The following is a 13456-nucleotide window of genomic DNA, read 5'->3' as shown; positions in this document are numbered from 1 at the left end:
TGACGAAGACGACTATGTTCAAGTCGTTACAAGCAAAGAAGACTGGGATCAAAAAATTTGAAGAGGCAAATAAGGATGGGAAAATTGTAAGTAAAACACATACTCCAGGTCATAAGAGAAAACATAGGTTCAGAATCGCACTAATGCACACCTGAAGTTTCTATGCTGCATATAATCTGATGCTTAGGTTCCAGCCATATTTACTTAACAATATGCTGCTTGCTTTATTTGAAAATAAGAAACTAGGATGTCGATGAGTTTATGGTAACCGATATTCCATCAAACCTTATTCTTCGTTCACACATGCAAAGCTCCTATTTTTACGAAGATATAATGCAATTAGGATCTGAACTGTAACTCTCATCGAGAGGATGGCACTAGGAAGAGTTGAGGTAATTTTCTGTGTTTTCTTTCCACAATACCATATCCAACCAAGGGTTGGGGATACATATTTATAGCTGGCCAAGCAGCCAACCAGCCAAGCATCAAGGCATATGCTAGTCTAAGATACCTAGGACTGTCCTACCCTAAAAGTAGTCAACAAAAGTGGTACTGCAGCAAGCATATGCTGCAGCCCCACTGTCCTCCCGTCAACAAATCAGCAGCTGCAACCCCACTGTCAAACAGCAGCTGCAACCCCACTGTCCTTAACTGCCAAGGACCAGCAGTACCCACTGTCCTTAACTGCCAAGGACCAGCAGCAAGAGTACAGCAACCAGCAACCCCACAAGGACCAGCAGCAAGACTTATCCAGCATTCTCCCCCTAAGCCTTGTGCGTCGTCTTGGGGGAGCGTTGGACCATCCCGGTCCTGGAACATAGCTCAAGGAACTTGATCCTCCCAAGGGGCTTGGTGAGTAGGTCCGCAAGCTGATCCTTGGTGTTGATGTAGCTCGCCTTGATACTTCCTTCCTCCAAGCAGCCTCGGATGAAGTGGTACCTCACCCGGATGTGCTTGCTCCGCTCATGGAAAATGGGGTTCTTTGCCAGGGCCAGAGCGGACTTGCTGTCCACCCTGAGCTCCACCGCTCTAGTGTCTCTGCTAAGGAGATCACCGAGCAGTCGGGCAAGCCAAAGCGCCTGAGTCAAAGCAGTGGAGGCCGCTATGTACTCGGCCTCGCAGCTGGACAGCGCCACCACCTGCTGCTTGACCGACTGCCAGCTAACGAGGCACTTGCTGAGGAAGAAGAGAATCCCGCTCGTGCTCTTGCTGGTGTCGATGTCGCCGGTGTGGTCGTTGTCGCTGTACCCGATGAAGTGTGCCACCCTGGGACACCTCGGGTAGAAGAGACCATGATCGAGGGTCCTCGCAACGTAGCGGACGATCCTCATCACGGTCTGCTGGTGCTCCATCGTCGGTCGCTGCATGAACCGACTGACGTAGCCGACGGAGAATGCCAAGTCCGGTCGTGTGTGGGCAAGGTAGCGAAGGCTCCCCACAAGACGCCGGTGCTGCGTAGCGTCTACCTCCTCCGTCGTGCTGTCTCGGCTCAGCTTCAACCTCTCCTCCATCGGAGTGAGAGCTAGGTTGCAGTCGGTGAGCCCGGCTAGCTCCACGACGCGCTTGGCGTAGGCGGTCTGTCGAAGCGTGATCCCGGAGTTATCCTAGTGCACCTCGATCCCCAGGTAGAAGGAGAGAGGCCCCAGGTCACTCATCTGGAAGGTGGCCTTCATTTCTTCCTTGAACGCCGCCACCTCCACATCCTTGGTGCCGGTGATCACCAAGTCGTCGACGTAGACACCCACCAGCAGGGCAATTTCTCCATTGCCCCGCCGGTAGATGGCCGCCTCGTGCGGGCTTTGCTCGAAGCCCATCCCTTTGAGCGTGGAATCCAACTTGGCATTCCACCCCCTCGGTGCCTGCCGCAGGCCATAGAGAGCCTTGCGCAAGCGCAACACCTTGCCCTCCTTGCCGGGATCGCAAAACCCGGCGGCTGGTGCACGTAGACCTCCTCCTTCAAATCGCCGTTAAGAAACGCCAACTTGATGTCCATGTGATGAACGCGCCAGCCTTCCTGGGCGGCCAGCGCAAGGAGGAGTCACACGGACTCCAGCCGTGCCACGAGGGCGAAAGCATCGTCGAAGTCGATCCCCTCTTGCTGCACGAACCCGCGTGCCACCAAGCGAGCCTTGTGCTTGATGATGGCACCGGCTTCATCCCTCTTCAGCTTGAACACCCACTTAAGGGTGATCACGCGGTGACCACGAGGGAGGTCAGCAAGCTCCCAGGTGCGGTTCTTCTCAACCGCGTCCATCTCCGACTGCATCGTGACGCGCCATGCCTCGTGTCTCTCGGCCTCCACGAATGACCGAGGCTCGCCGTCGTCGCACGCAAGGTGCAACTGTGCCTCCAGGTCGTGAGGCACCAGTCCCAGCACTGGCTGGTTGCCGGGGAGGTCTTCCATCGTATGGTACCGCAACTGCTCACCGTCGTGGTACGCGTCGATGTGCTCCTCATCGTGAGAGAGCGGAGTAGCGAACTCCACCGGGCTGTGCTCGATAAGAGCTGGTGTCGGAGTAGACGTGCCCGGAGGGGTGGCCGTCGGTGCTGGAGTACGTGGCGTCGCCGGCTGTGGTGGTGTCGGCGAGAATCTCGTCGCAGCCGAAGTCACGGCTGGAGAGCGTGGCGCTGTCGGAGTAGCAGGCGTCGGAGTCGGTGGAGGTTCGGGGACTGGGGTAGGCACGCTCGGCGAAGAAGAGCTGCCTACTCCCCCAGCTCCCTCGAAGTGGACGTACTCGATAGTGAAGTCGTCGTACGTCGGAGTCGAACCGTCATCCACCGCCTTGTCCCACACCCATCCTCGCCCTTCGTCGAACACAACATCGCGCGCTGTGCGCACACACTGCGTCTCTGGGTCGAGAATGCGGTAGGCGTTCAAACCCTCCGTGTAGCCGATGAACACTCCTGGAGTACTCCTGTTGTCAAGCTTGCCGATGTGGCCAAGCTCCTTGGCAAACGCGAGGCAGCCGAAGACCCGCAGGTGGGATACCGCCAGCTTGCGCCCATGCCAAGCCTCGTATGGCGTCTTGTCGTCAAGCGCCTTGGTAGGCGAGCGGTTGAGGATATAGACAGCCGCCACCACTGCCTCTCCCCAGAGAATAGCCGGCATCCCCCTCTGCTTGAGGAGGGCCCGAGTCATCCCCACAACCATCTGGTTGCGCCGCTCGACGATGTCGTTCTGCCGCGAGCTGTAAGGCGCGGAGTAGTGGCGTTGAATGCCCTCAACAGCGCAGTACGACGCGAACTCAGCCGTCGTGAATTCGCCACCATTGTCGGTGCGCAGCACGCGCAGCTTGCGGCCGCACTCCGCCTCCACAGCAGCCTGCGTGCGCCTGATGGCGTCCGCAGCCTCCCCCTTGCTGCCGAGGACCATCACCCACATGTAGCGGGAGAGGTCGTCGACGAGCAGCAAGAAGTAGCGTCGTCCTCCGGGTATGGCCGGTGTCATCAGGCCACACAAGTCCCCGTGCACGAGCTCGAGCCGCTCCTTGGCTCGGAAGCTCGCCTGCTGGGGAAAGGGGAGCCGCCTCTGCTTTGTCAACACACAAACATCGCAGAACTGCTCCACGTGATCGAGACATGGTAGGCCTCGCACCATCTCCTTGAGCCGCTTTAGGGCCTCGAAGTGAAGGTGCCCGAAGCGCTCGTGCCACTACCACGCCTTGTCGTCCCGACGAGCAGCGAGGCAGAAGGGTTGTGCCACCTGCACATTAAGGATGTAGAGTCGTTGCGCCTCGGGTTACCTTGGCAAGAAGGCGACGACGGCGGTCCTAAATCCTCATGACTCTTTCGTCGATCACCACGCACGAACCGTTCTCTTCCAGCTGTTCCAAACTGATGATAGAGTTCCTCAGCGCGGGGATGTAGTACACTCCGGTGAGTAGCCTGTGCTCTCGGTGGTGAAGATGACAGAGCCGACGCCCTTGATCTCTACGCCGAAGGCATCCCCAAACTTGATGGTGCCTCGGACGCTAGAGTCAAGCTTGGTGAAGAACTCCCGCCGAAAGGTCATGTGCTGGGTAGCGCTAGTGTCGAGGCACCACCCCTCAGTCTTATCGTTGCTGGAGCCATCGCCGAGGAAGGCGTGTGCCCTCGGCTTGTCAAGGTGGAAGAGAACCGCTGCGGCCGATGCCGCTGGAGTTAGCTCGATGCTTGCATGTGCCAGGAGCAGAGCCGACTCCTCCTCCTCCGCTAGTGCAATGTGAGCCTGGCCGCGTCTTGGCTGTTGACAGTCCTTGGCCCAATGGCCAAGCCTGCCACAGTTGCGGCACGTGTCATCTCGTGGCGGCCTGTGCTCGCCGGCGGCACCACCCTGGGCGCCTCCTCGTGCGCTGCTAGCACCACTCTGGGCACCTCCTCCCGCGCCGCCCTCGGCGCCTCGTCGTGCCTTGGGCACCTTGTGTGGCTTGCCGCGCCTGCGGCCGCCTGTCGAGGAAGAAGGCTCCCCCTTCTTCTAATCACCCTTGCGGGCCTCCCGCTGCTCCTGAGTGAAATGGAGCTTCCCGCCAATGATGACAGGCCCTGAGGGAGGCTGTGACTCGTCGCTGTCGACGACCTTGAGGCGACGTATCGCCTCCTCAATCGACATCCTGGAGAGGTCCAGCAGGGACTCGATCGAGCGAGCGATCTGCTTGTACTTCACGGGTACGCGCGGAGGAGCTTCTCGACAGCTCTCTCCTCACCGTAGGTGTCGTCGCCGTACTGCACCATCTTCTGCAACAGAGTGTTGAGATGGAGAGCAAAGTCATCAACGTCCTCACCCGGCTTGAAGGCCAGGTTCTCCCACTCCTTGCGAAGTGCCTGCAGTGAGGACTTGCGGGCGCGGTCGCTGCCGATGCGTGCCGCAGAGATGGCGTCCCAAGCCTCCTTGGCAGTCCGCTTCTAGGAAAGCGAGAACTGCATCTCGGGCGGGACTGTAGCGATGAGGGCGTCCAGCGCCCGTCGATCCTCATCGTAGTCGACGTCACCGTACCGGACTGCCTCCCACATGTGTTGCACCTGGAGCCTCACACCGCGGCCCACTCAACGTAGTTGGTCTTGGTGAGGGTAGGCCACCCACCACCGGGGCCAACTTCCCTGACAACAGCATGGGCCCTGTGGCGACCATGATGGCGGTCCGGGAAGGGAGAGCCACGCTGCCTGTAAGGGCCACGCTCTCCGTCGACCCGGCCGCCGTGCCGCCGATCGAACTCCATCTCCGCCTCCAGTTGGGCAGCCCTCTCCCACAATCGTTGGACCTCCAGTGCGAGGTCGATGTGCGGGTCGCCCTGGGAGTCGCGGTCCCCATGTCCGCCAGGAACACGGTCGTCACGCGCGCCCCTGCTGGGAGCGCCGTCGGCGCGTGCACGCCTGTCTGGGCTGCCGCCGCCGCGCCCACGGGAGTGCACGGCTGCCTATTGCGCCGCCCGTTCCTATGCCGCCTCGCTTGCTAGCACGAGCTCTATGTCGGTACCGCCATCGGCAGAGGTAGCGCTGCTGATGCTACCGCCACGTAGAGTCTCGAGCTCCGCTGCCGCCGCCGCCGCTTCCGCTTTCGCCCACACTGCAGCCAGCTCCGCCGCCGCCAGCCTCGACACCCTTGCCGCCGCCGCAGCGGTCTCTGCTGCCACTCGGGTATGCTCCTCTGCCGTAGCGAGCTCGGCCTCCTGCCGACACCGCTCGCTCGAGGCGACCGAGTGCTGAGACTGTCCTGCGGACATAGCGCGCCACCGAGGGGCTGCGTGGGGAAGAGGCTGCTTCCGACGAGCTGCCGCTTGTCTGCGTAGAGGGAGAGGAGTGAGCATGGACAGCCGATGTTTCTGCTACCGGCTGGGGACGAAGGGTGGCTAGGGAGGGATGTGAACAGGAGATGTTACGGGTCTGATACCAGTTGTTAGGATCTGAACTGTAACTCTCATCAAGAGGATGGCACTACGAAGAGTTGGGGTAATTTTCTAAGTTTTCTTTCCACAATACCATAACATCAAGCCAAGCAGCCAACCAGCCAAGCATCAAGGCATATGCTAGTCTAAGATGCCTAGAACTATCCTACCCTAAAAGTAGTCAACAAAAGTAGTGCTGCAGCAAGCATATGCTGCAGCCCCACTGTCCTCCAGTCAACAACCAGCAGCTGCAACCCCACTATCCTTAACTGCCAAGGACCAGCAGTACCCACTATCCTTAACTACCAAGGACCAGCAGCAAGAGTACAGCAACCAGCAACCCCACAAGGACCAGTAGCAAGACTTATCCAGCATCATGTCTTCTCAGACTGAGTATCCTCATCTAGAATGCCGATTCTGTGATCCAGAAGTAAACTAAAAGTCAACATTTCTCTTTCAAATTTATTTATCCTGTAATCGAGCCAAAGAGTTTTGAAAGCCAGAACACATAGTTCAAATCCAGAGTTTCCTTTGATGCAGAGTTTGGATTTGATTATGAATTCTCATCCTCCAAACTAGAATAATCAGCAGTCTCAAGATGCAAGCCTACCTCATGTCCAGCATCACCATTGTTTTCCATGACGTGCGGTGACTGAAACGCGCCCCCTGAAAATTCAAATGACGCAGATGCAAAACTCTTTTATCTTAAAATCACACAGAAAATCACCATCTTACGCTTGCTTTGTTGTTGTTGACCAGGAAAAAAGGCTCCCATTGAATCCAATACAAGCTAGGTGGACCTTGGCAATGTAACAGAGGAAGAAGAGTGCAGTGTTGCTGATGATGGCCTGGCCGCACATTAGATAGAGCTCTGCAGCTAATGATCCAGTAATCAAATTAAAGACAGCAGTAAGTAGTAGTAGCACTATTTTACATCAGACTGCTGTATGTAACTGACAAAAAGGTTGAAATAAATTTGCTGGCCATTAGTTCAATAAAATACTGAGCAAAAGAGAGGCAAGAATTGGAAGAGCATGCATCCACATCCCTGTCTGTCTGTAACAGAACAGAGCACCTTTATTTTGTCTCATTGGAACGAAATTTCAGGAAACAATTGAAGATACATTTTGTTTGGAGCAAGGAAACATTGTTTCTGATGTCTGTCTAACAGCTGTCGTGCTGAGCCGAGCAAGGAAGGGATTGCCACAACTGCCGCTACACCAGAACAACTTCACAACATGGCACTGCCGGCATTCTGTCTTTCTGTCTCTAATGCCTTCTTCAGATATAAGCAGGCACATGCTGAAACTAGCTTCTTGCTCACATAAACAATCAGGGCGCGAGGGATGGTCGTGGTGCGAGCATGTCAAATAATTATACTACTTTTGAAGTCTCGATTATTCTTGACTGTTTTAGCTTAGGATAACTTGGTAAGTGCAGTAAAATTCTCCACTTCATCTTCAGACCACCAAATGAAGTTGAATGAACACTCATTTGGTGTGTTGCTAGCTTATGAAAATAGCACGGATATTGTATGATGGGGACAGAAGAAAGCTCATATGGCCAAACAGAAATGAAAGCAGCGCATGATCCAAAAGTTATGACCAAGGGTTGTTTTCATCAACACCCTAATCATGCTTCCTCCTCCTTTTGATGCGGTTAATTGAGCCACTCAGGTCTCACGTCAGGTCACCAAGGCTGCTCCTCCACTTGCACCTTTTTGACGGACCAGATTACTAGTGGGCTAAGGATGTGATACTATTCATGACGGCAACATTAGATCACATGCCCTGCATGCCATCTCTACAATTTTAGGGCTGCTTAGCCATGTATTGACCAACGACCATCTGCCTACTAAGAAAATGACCCACGGCTGTGTATCTGATGATAAAATTTAGATGCAAGCATCGAAGAAACCATGCAATTTCTACTATCACTATCCGTAGCTTATCCAAATAATACTGCTAGCAACGCCATGGCACCTTTCATGTGAGTAAAGAGAGTCACATGGAGTTCTTGTATAAAAACTGCTGTTTATTCCCTTTTATAGGGTGTACTATGATATGAAAAATTGAAAAGGCCCTTATAAGTATGTTATAACCATGTATTTTTCTTACAATATATTATCAGTAACTACAAAAATCAACATCGCATTAAAATACTTATGCAAAATTAACGCTCCATTAAAATAGTTATGAAATAAAACTTTCTTTATCTAAAAATACTTATGAAATGCAAATATACGGACATAATTTTGATGCGTTAAAGTTGGAGTACGTAATTTTAGTAATTGCAAAGTTTGAGTTTTCGAATCTCGATACACCCAATAGAAAGAAACAGAGTACAACATTAGCGGTACCATGCTTTCAAAATAAAGTTTTGTTACGTCCATATAACCGAAACTAGAAAAATACTATGCATCTAATAAACAAGACTTAAAATTGTATATGGATGTTGGATATGTAAATCCATTAGTAAGATACATAGTGCGATGACTGCGGAGAAGCTAACAGTAAGTTTTTCAAACCATGTAGAGCAGGTGCTTAATATGTCCTAGAAAGATTTTGTATACTGTACAAGGTCTTATTTATACGCTTCTTTGCCCGTCGTACATTATTTTGGTTTACGAGGTCAGCCACAACAGGCTGCCAGCATGCGATTCCATCAACAATGTGTGTCTGACCACGCCCATCGCCCAGCAGCCATGTGTAATTATTTGCTTCATCATGGCCGGCACTACCTCATGCATAATGCCTACTCGCACAAGAGGGAGTCAATTGAAGTTTATAGCTCTGACGAGAAAACTTGAACGCGGAAAGGACTCTCTTTTGGACACATCACGCATGCCCAGCTTCAACCAAAAAAATGAAGGTTTCGTTCAAACGATACGATTCACACAGTATCACACATCTGACTTCAAGAAAGAACAGAAGCAAAAGCAAAAGTATCAAATTTCTCAGGGATGCTAAACAGAGGGACTCAGCGCCACCCTGATAATTATTGGGACTGCAAGCCTATAGTGACACATTGTTAAACTGGAAGCAGTGGCAGGCACAAAGACGTAGTACTGCAGCAACAGCCTTAACCACATTCTCAAAACCACCATGTCCACAACTTGCAAGTAATCAAGCACCACCAGTACTCACCAAATTCCTTGACCAACAGCCTTGCATCTTCCAGAAGGAAGAATCTTAGTTGAACCAGTAGGGAACTGGTGTCTCCTACTGGTCAGCTTCAAAGTCAACCACCGGTAAGTGGCCTGGGAAATGGCCAAACTTTCAAAGAACGGAAAACTGGTGTCTGTGCTCCACCTCATTGAACATTCTACATGCAAGATTGTGAAGGTCCTTTCGTTCCAACACCGTGTGTAAGACGTCATGACCAAAAGGAGCACAAGCACAAATGAAATGGGAGCAGCTTCGGAAAACCATTCAGGTCCGTGTCAACGAGTCAGTGGAGCAGAATAGTCCTACATAGAAACATTTACAAAGTGACGAGAACACGGTATCTAGGGGGGGAAAAGCAATCAAACCTCAGGAACAATTGGGAAAACAAATTAGTCTGACAGTAATGTTAAACAGACAGACTGTAACACCACCTTGATATTTTGCAGGTCATCTTAAGGCCCGTTTGGTTCCCACCCCTGTTCCTATCCCATCGAATGTTTAGATACTAATTAGAAGTATTAAACATAGACTATTTACAAAATCCATTGCACGGATGTGTGCAATGGAGGCTAATTCGCGAGACGAATCTATTAAGCCTAATTGGTCCATGATTTGACAATGTGCTGCTACAGTAACCATATACTAATGATGGATTAATTAGGCTTAATAGATTCGTCTCGCGAATTAGCCTCCATATATGTAATTAGTTTTATAATTAACTCATATTTAGTCCTCCTAATTAGTCTCCGAAGATTCGATGTGACACGGACTAAACTTTAACTCAAGGAACCAAACACCCCTTCCCTTAGTTAAGGCTAACCTAATAAATGTTATAAAATACCGTATGACAGAGTGACAGAAAACTAGCATCAGTGATTAATGGTTCAATTCAGATCCCAGCCAACACCAGACCATGTTAGGATTTCAGATAGAAAGAAGATCTGCTGAAAGTTGTTCACAACCAACAAAGTAGCATGCAACAGAACGAATAGACGATTAAAACCTAACAGTTGAATCCACCTGTCAAGACAATGAATTGAAGACAGCATCTGATAAATTTATAATATGCAACAGATACTGTTGATATTCCACATCAGAATACTCCCTGAAATAGGAACAGGAGAATGCAACCAAATCTGTAAAAATGCATACACGGGGATGCACACTTCAGTATCTGCAGATTGAATTTCTACGTTTACTCTTGTTTCCCATGTTTGTATCTTACTGCGATACTATGGCCCTGTTCTAATTATACTAAAAATAGACGTCCCATAATCAAGATCAATATCATATGTCATGATCACATGAACATAAGACAATCCTCTTTTGTGGATTAAAGATGACAAATTAGCTCCCATTGTGCCCTGATAACATCACAAACAAAGAGCCAATGCACCACATCCTCTCCATTGAAGCAACAAGCCTCCAATACTTGTACTTGCACAAAGAATGAAAGGGCAAGACAATTTGACTTTATCCAGGCTAGGTGTTTCCGTAATAAGTTTATGAATCGATTGAAAAGAGGCATCCATCCGACTTTTTAACACAAACAAAAAAAAACAGCAACACAAAAATATCTTACCCACAAATTTCCTGTTTGGAGCTTCTTTGCTACGTAGTGCGGTTGATATCGAAGGCACATCAACATTTTCAACCATTTCCAAACAAAATCAGAACTTTGAAATGCCGACTGGTGGCCTTGTTTCCACATCATATTTTTCAGTTCAAACAATTTTTTCTAAGAAGATTACAGCATGCAATTGCATGAACCCCTGCTACTAGGACGAAAATCAAATAATAAGTATCCTCCAACTTCAAAGCTACCAATTTAAACTAAATTCTTTATCAGAAAGAACAGCATGGTACCATCCAGAACGAAACAGAAATACAACAAATAACATCACCAATTAATTTAACATACAAACATAAAAGAATTGAAGGGCTAAAGGAGCAACCATGGCATCCAATTTCATGACTCATGACTTGTATAGCTGGCTCCATGCGATTGCCTTCGGAATATCGAAACAGACAAGCTCCTTGGCATCAAAGCACCCATCCGTGCTTTCCATCTTGAAGGCCTGCCACTGCTCCCACTTGAGATGTCCGGTCCTATCCGATCATCCAAATCCTCTGGTGGCACATCACTCCCAGCATTGTCCAGAACGCCACTCTCGTCAATGCTCCGAGCATCCTGCAACTCACCAGCACCGCCTGGAGTGTCAAAATTGACAGCAAGTGCCCCATTCCTGCTAGCCCGGAGACGCTCAGCACACTCAGATGTCACCCGGCGGCATTTCTTCACCTTAACCTTGACGAGGCGTGGGCAGCCTTCGGCAAGCTTATCCATCCCCACATCAGACACAGGACATGCCTTGATGCACAGCTTACGCAAGGCAGCACATTTAGCCGCAACACATGATATCTCCGCATCTCCAAATGTGTCGGAACCGCACAGCGCAAGCCGCTCCAGGGTGGGACAGTTGGCAGCAATCAATTCAAGACTGGAATATGTCAAATTCACACCAATAAGGACCAATTCCTGCAAGCTGGTGCATTTCTGTGCCACGGCAGCGAGTCCACGGTCACCAATCCTGTTCGCCTTCCATCCATCAACATGCAGCTTGCGGAGACGTGGTGACTTGGCAGCAAGCGCGGCTAACCCAACATCCGTGACCTCAGGTGCCTTTGCAAGGTAGAGGACCTCAAGCCCATACAAGGCGGCTACACCACGGTCGCTGACCTGCAGCTTCTCGAGGTGGAGCTCGGATAGGATGGAATCCTTTGGGACGTCCTGGAGCACGAGGTCCCAGTCGCCGGAGCATCGGATAATCTTGAGGGTTTTGAGGTTGGGCGACTGGGTGATTAAACAGGAGAAGCACTGGCCATTGTAGAGATCCTTGAGCGACAAGGACTGGAGGCGTGGACCGGAGACGGCAATAGGCTCCGAGTCAGCGAGGCCACGGAGGCGCTTGATGGAGAGCTCCTCGAGCTGTAGGCAGCAGCGGAGAACAGCCTCGATTCCCTTGGCCCCGAAGGCGCAGGAGCCGACGGAGAGCTTGCGGAGGTTGGCGGCCGCGGCGGCGAGCGCGGCGACCCCATCGTCTGTGACCGCGCGCAGGGAGCGGAGCTTGAGGCGCCGCAGGCCCGGGCCGAGGCGGTCGGCGACGAGCGCGAGGGCCGGGTCGCCGACGCTCTCGGCGCGGCGGTCGCACTTGAGCGCGAGCTTGGAGACGGCCGGGAAGCGCGCGAGGAGGCGGGGCAGCGCGGAGTCGGCGAGGAGCGGCGCCCTGGCGTCGAGCGCGAGGCGGAGGCGGGAGGCGGCCTCGGCGGCGAGCCAGCGGCGGCAGACGAGGGAGCAGCGCTTGCGTTCGCGGGAGCCGAGGAGGCCGAAGATGAGGGCGAGGAGATCCTCGGGGAGGTCGGCGGTGCGGTCCTCCCCGGCGGCCTCGGCGATGGAGGCGAGGAGCTGCGGCGGCGGCGGCGAGGGGAGGGCTAGAGACGGGGACGGCGGCGGGGGCGGGGGCTTGCGGCGGCGCGGGGCGGAGGGGCACTGGCCCATGGGGGGCGGCGGCGGATCTGCCGAGGAAGGGGGAGGGGAATGGGGAGTGGTTGGGTGGGGCGGAGGGGGGAGGAATTCAGGATGCCGCGGACGCCAACAAGGGATTCAACCCGATTAAATGCTGTGCTGCCGCCCGCGGCCTGCGCGCACGCCATTTTCCTTTTCCTCTTCTTTATTATTAATATTGTTTATGACCGAATTATTATTACTATTGTTATATTATAATTATAATATTATTTTTTTCGAGAAAGAGAACAGGAATCGGTACACACAAAAGGCTCAATACAACTCGGGGCATTCGAAAAGGACACCCTGCACTCCCTCTTGCGAATACTAGATGAGCTAACTCATGCACAACTTTATTCCGTTCTCTACTGATCTTGACGAACCTCACACTACGTAGAACCTCAGCATCCTAGAGAGTGTCACATATTATAGGCGCCACCAACGACCTATCTATGCCTCCAGCTTTAAAGCTTCTCCACCACTCCTGAACAGTCAGACTCCAAGATCGCCTCTGGATTTGGCCGGCCATCCTGATTCCCTCCAGGCAAGCTTGTGCCTCCGCCTGCTCTGCGTCTCTTCAATATCTTAGAAGGCGCTAGGAAACCAAGAGTGGTTAGTCCAAATTAGTTCTCATAATAACTCCCACAACCGCCCCTTCTATTTTCTTGATGAAGGCTCCATCAACATTTATCTTCAACGTCTCTCCCGACGGCGGTACCCATCGTCCATCATCGGCCGGTTTCCCCACGACAGGATGGGCATTCCTTCCTCGGTCCAGCTTCTTCTTCTCGCGAGTATCGCCTCCCACTTGCTGATGTTGGATCTGGAACAGTGCCTCTATGTAGCGTGTCAAAAAGAGCATT

General features: G+C 52.1%; 2 protein-coding genes across 2 annotated transcripts; both read right to left on the bottom strand.

The window, feature by feature from the left end:
• Window positions 1–619: 619 nt before the first annotated feature.
• LOC140221840 (uncharacterized) lies at window positions 620–3598 on the bottom strand. Its single transcript, XM_072291814.1, has 3 exons — window positions 2177–3598; window positions 1211–1604; window positions 620–684 (listed from the first exon to the last, which is right to left on the bottom strand). The coding sequence occupies exons 1-3, from the start codon at window positions 3596–3598 to the stop codon at window positions 620–622; spliced, it is 1881 nt and encodes a 626-aa protein (XP_072147915.1).
• A 7107-nt stretch (window positions 3599–10705) lies between these two features.
• Window positions 10706–12602, bottom strand: LOC117844146 (F-box protein At1g47056). The gene has a single exon (XM_034724910.2). The coding sequence runs from the start codon at window positions 12585–12587 to the stop codon at window positions 10998–11000; it is 1590 nt and encodes a 529-aa protein (XP_034580801.1). The 5' UTR covers window positions 12588–12602; the 3' UTR covers window positions 10706–10997.
• Between the last annotated feature and the right edge of the window lie 854 nt (window positions 12603–13456).

This window comes from Setaria viridis, chromosome 2, assembly GCF_005286985.2.
Source record: "Setaria viridis chromosome 2, Setaria_viridis_v4.0, whole genome shotgun sequence".
NCBI classification, from domain to species: domain Eukaryota; kingdom Viridiplantae; phylum Streptophyta; class Magnoliopsida; order Poales; family Poaceae; genus Setaria; species Setaria viridis.
This window is presented reverse-complemented; position numbering and strand designations above follow the sequence as displayed.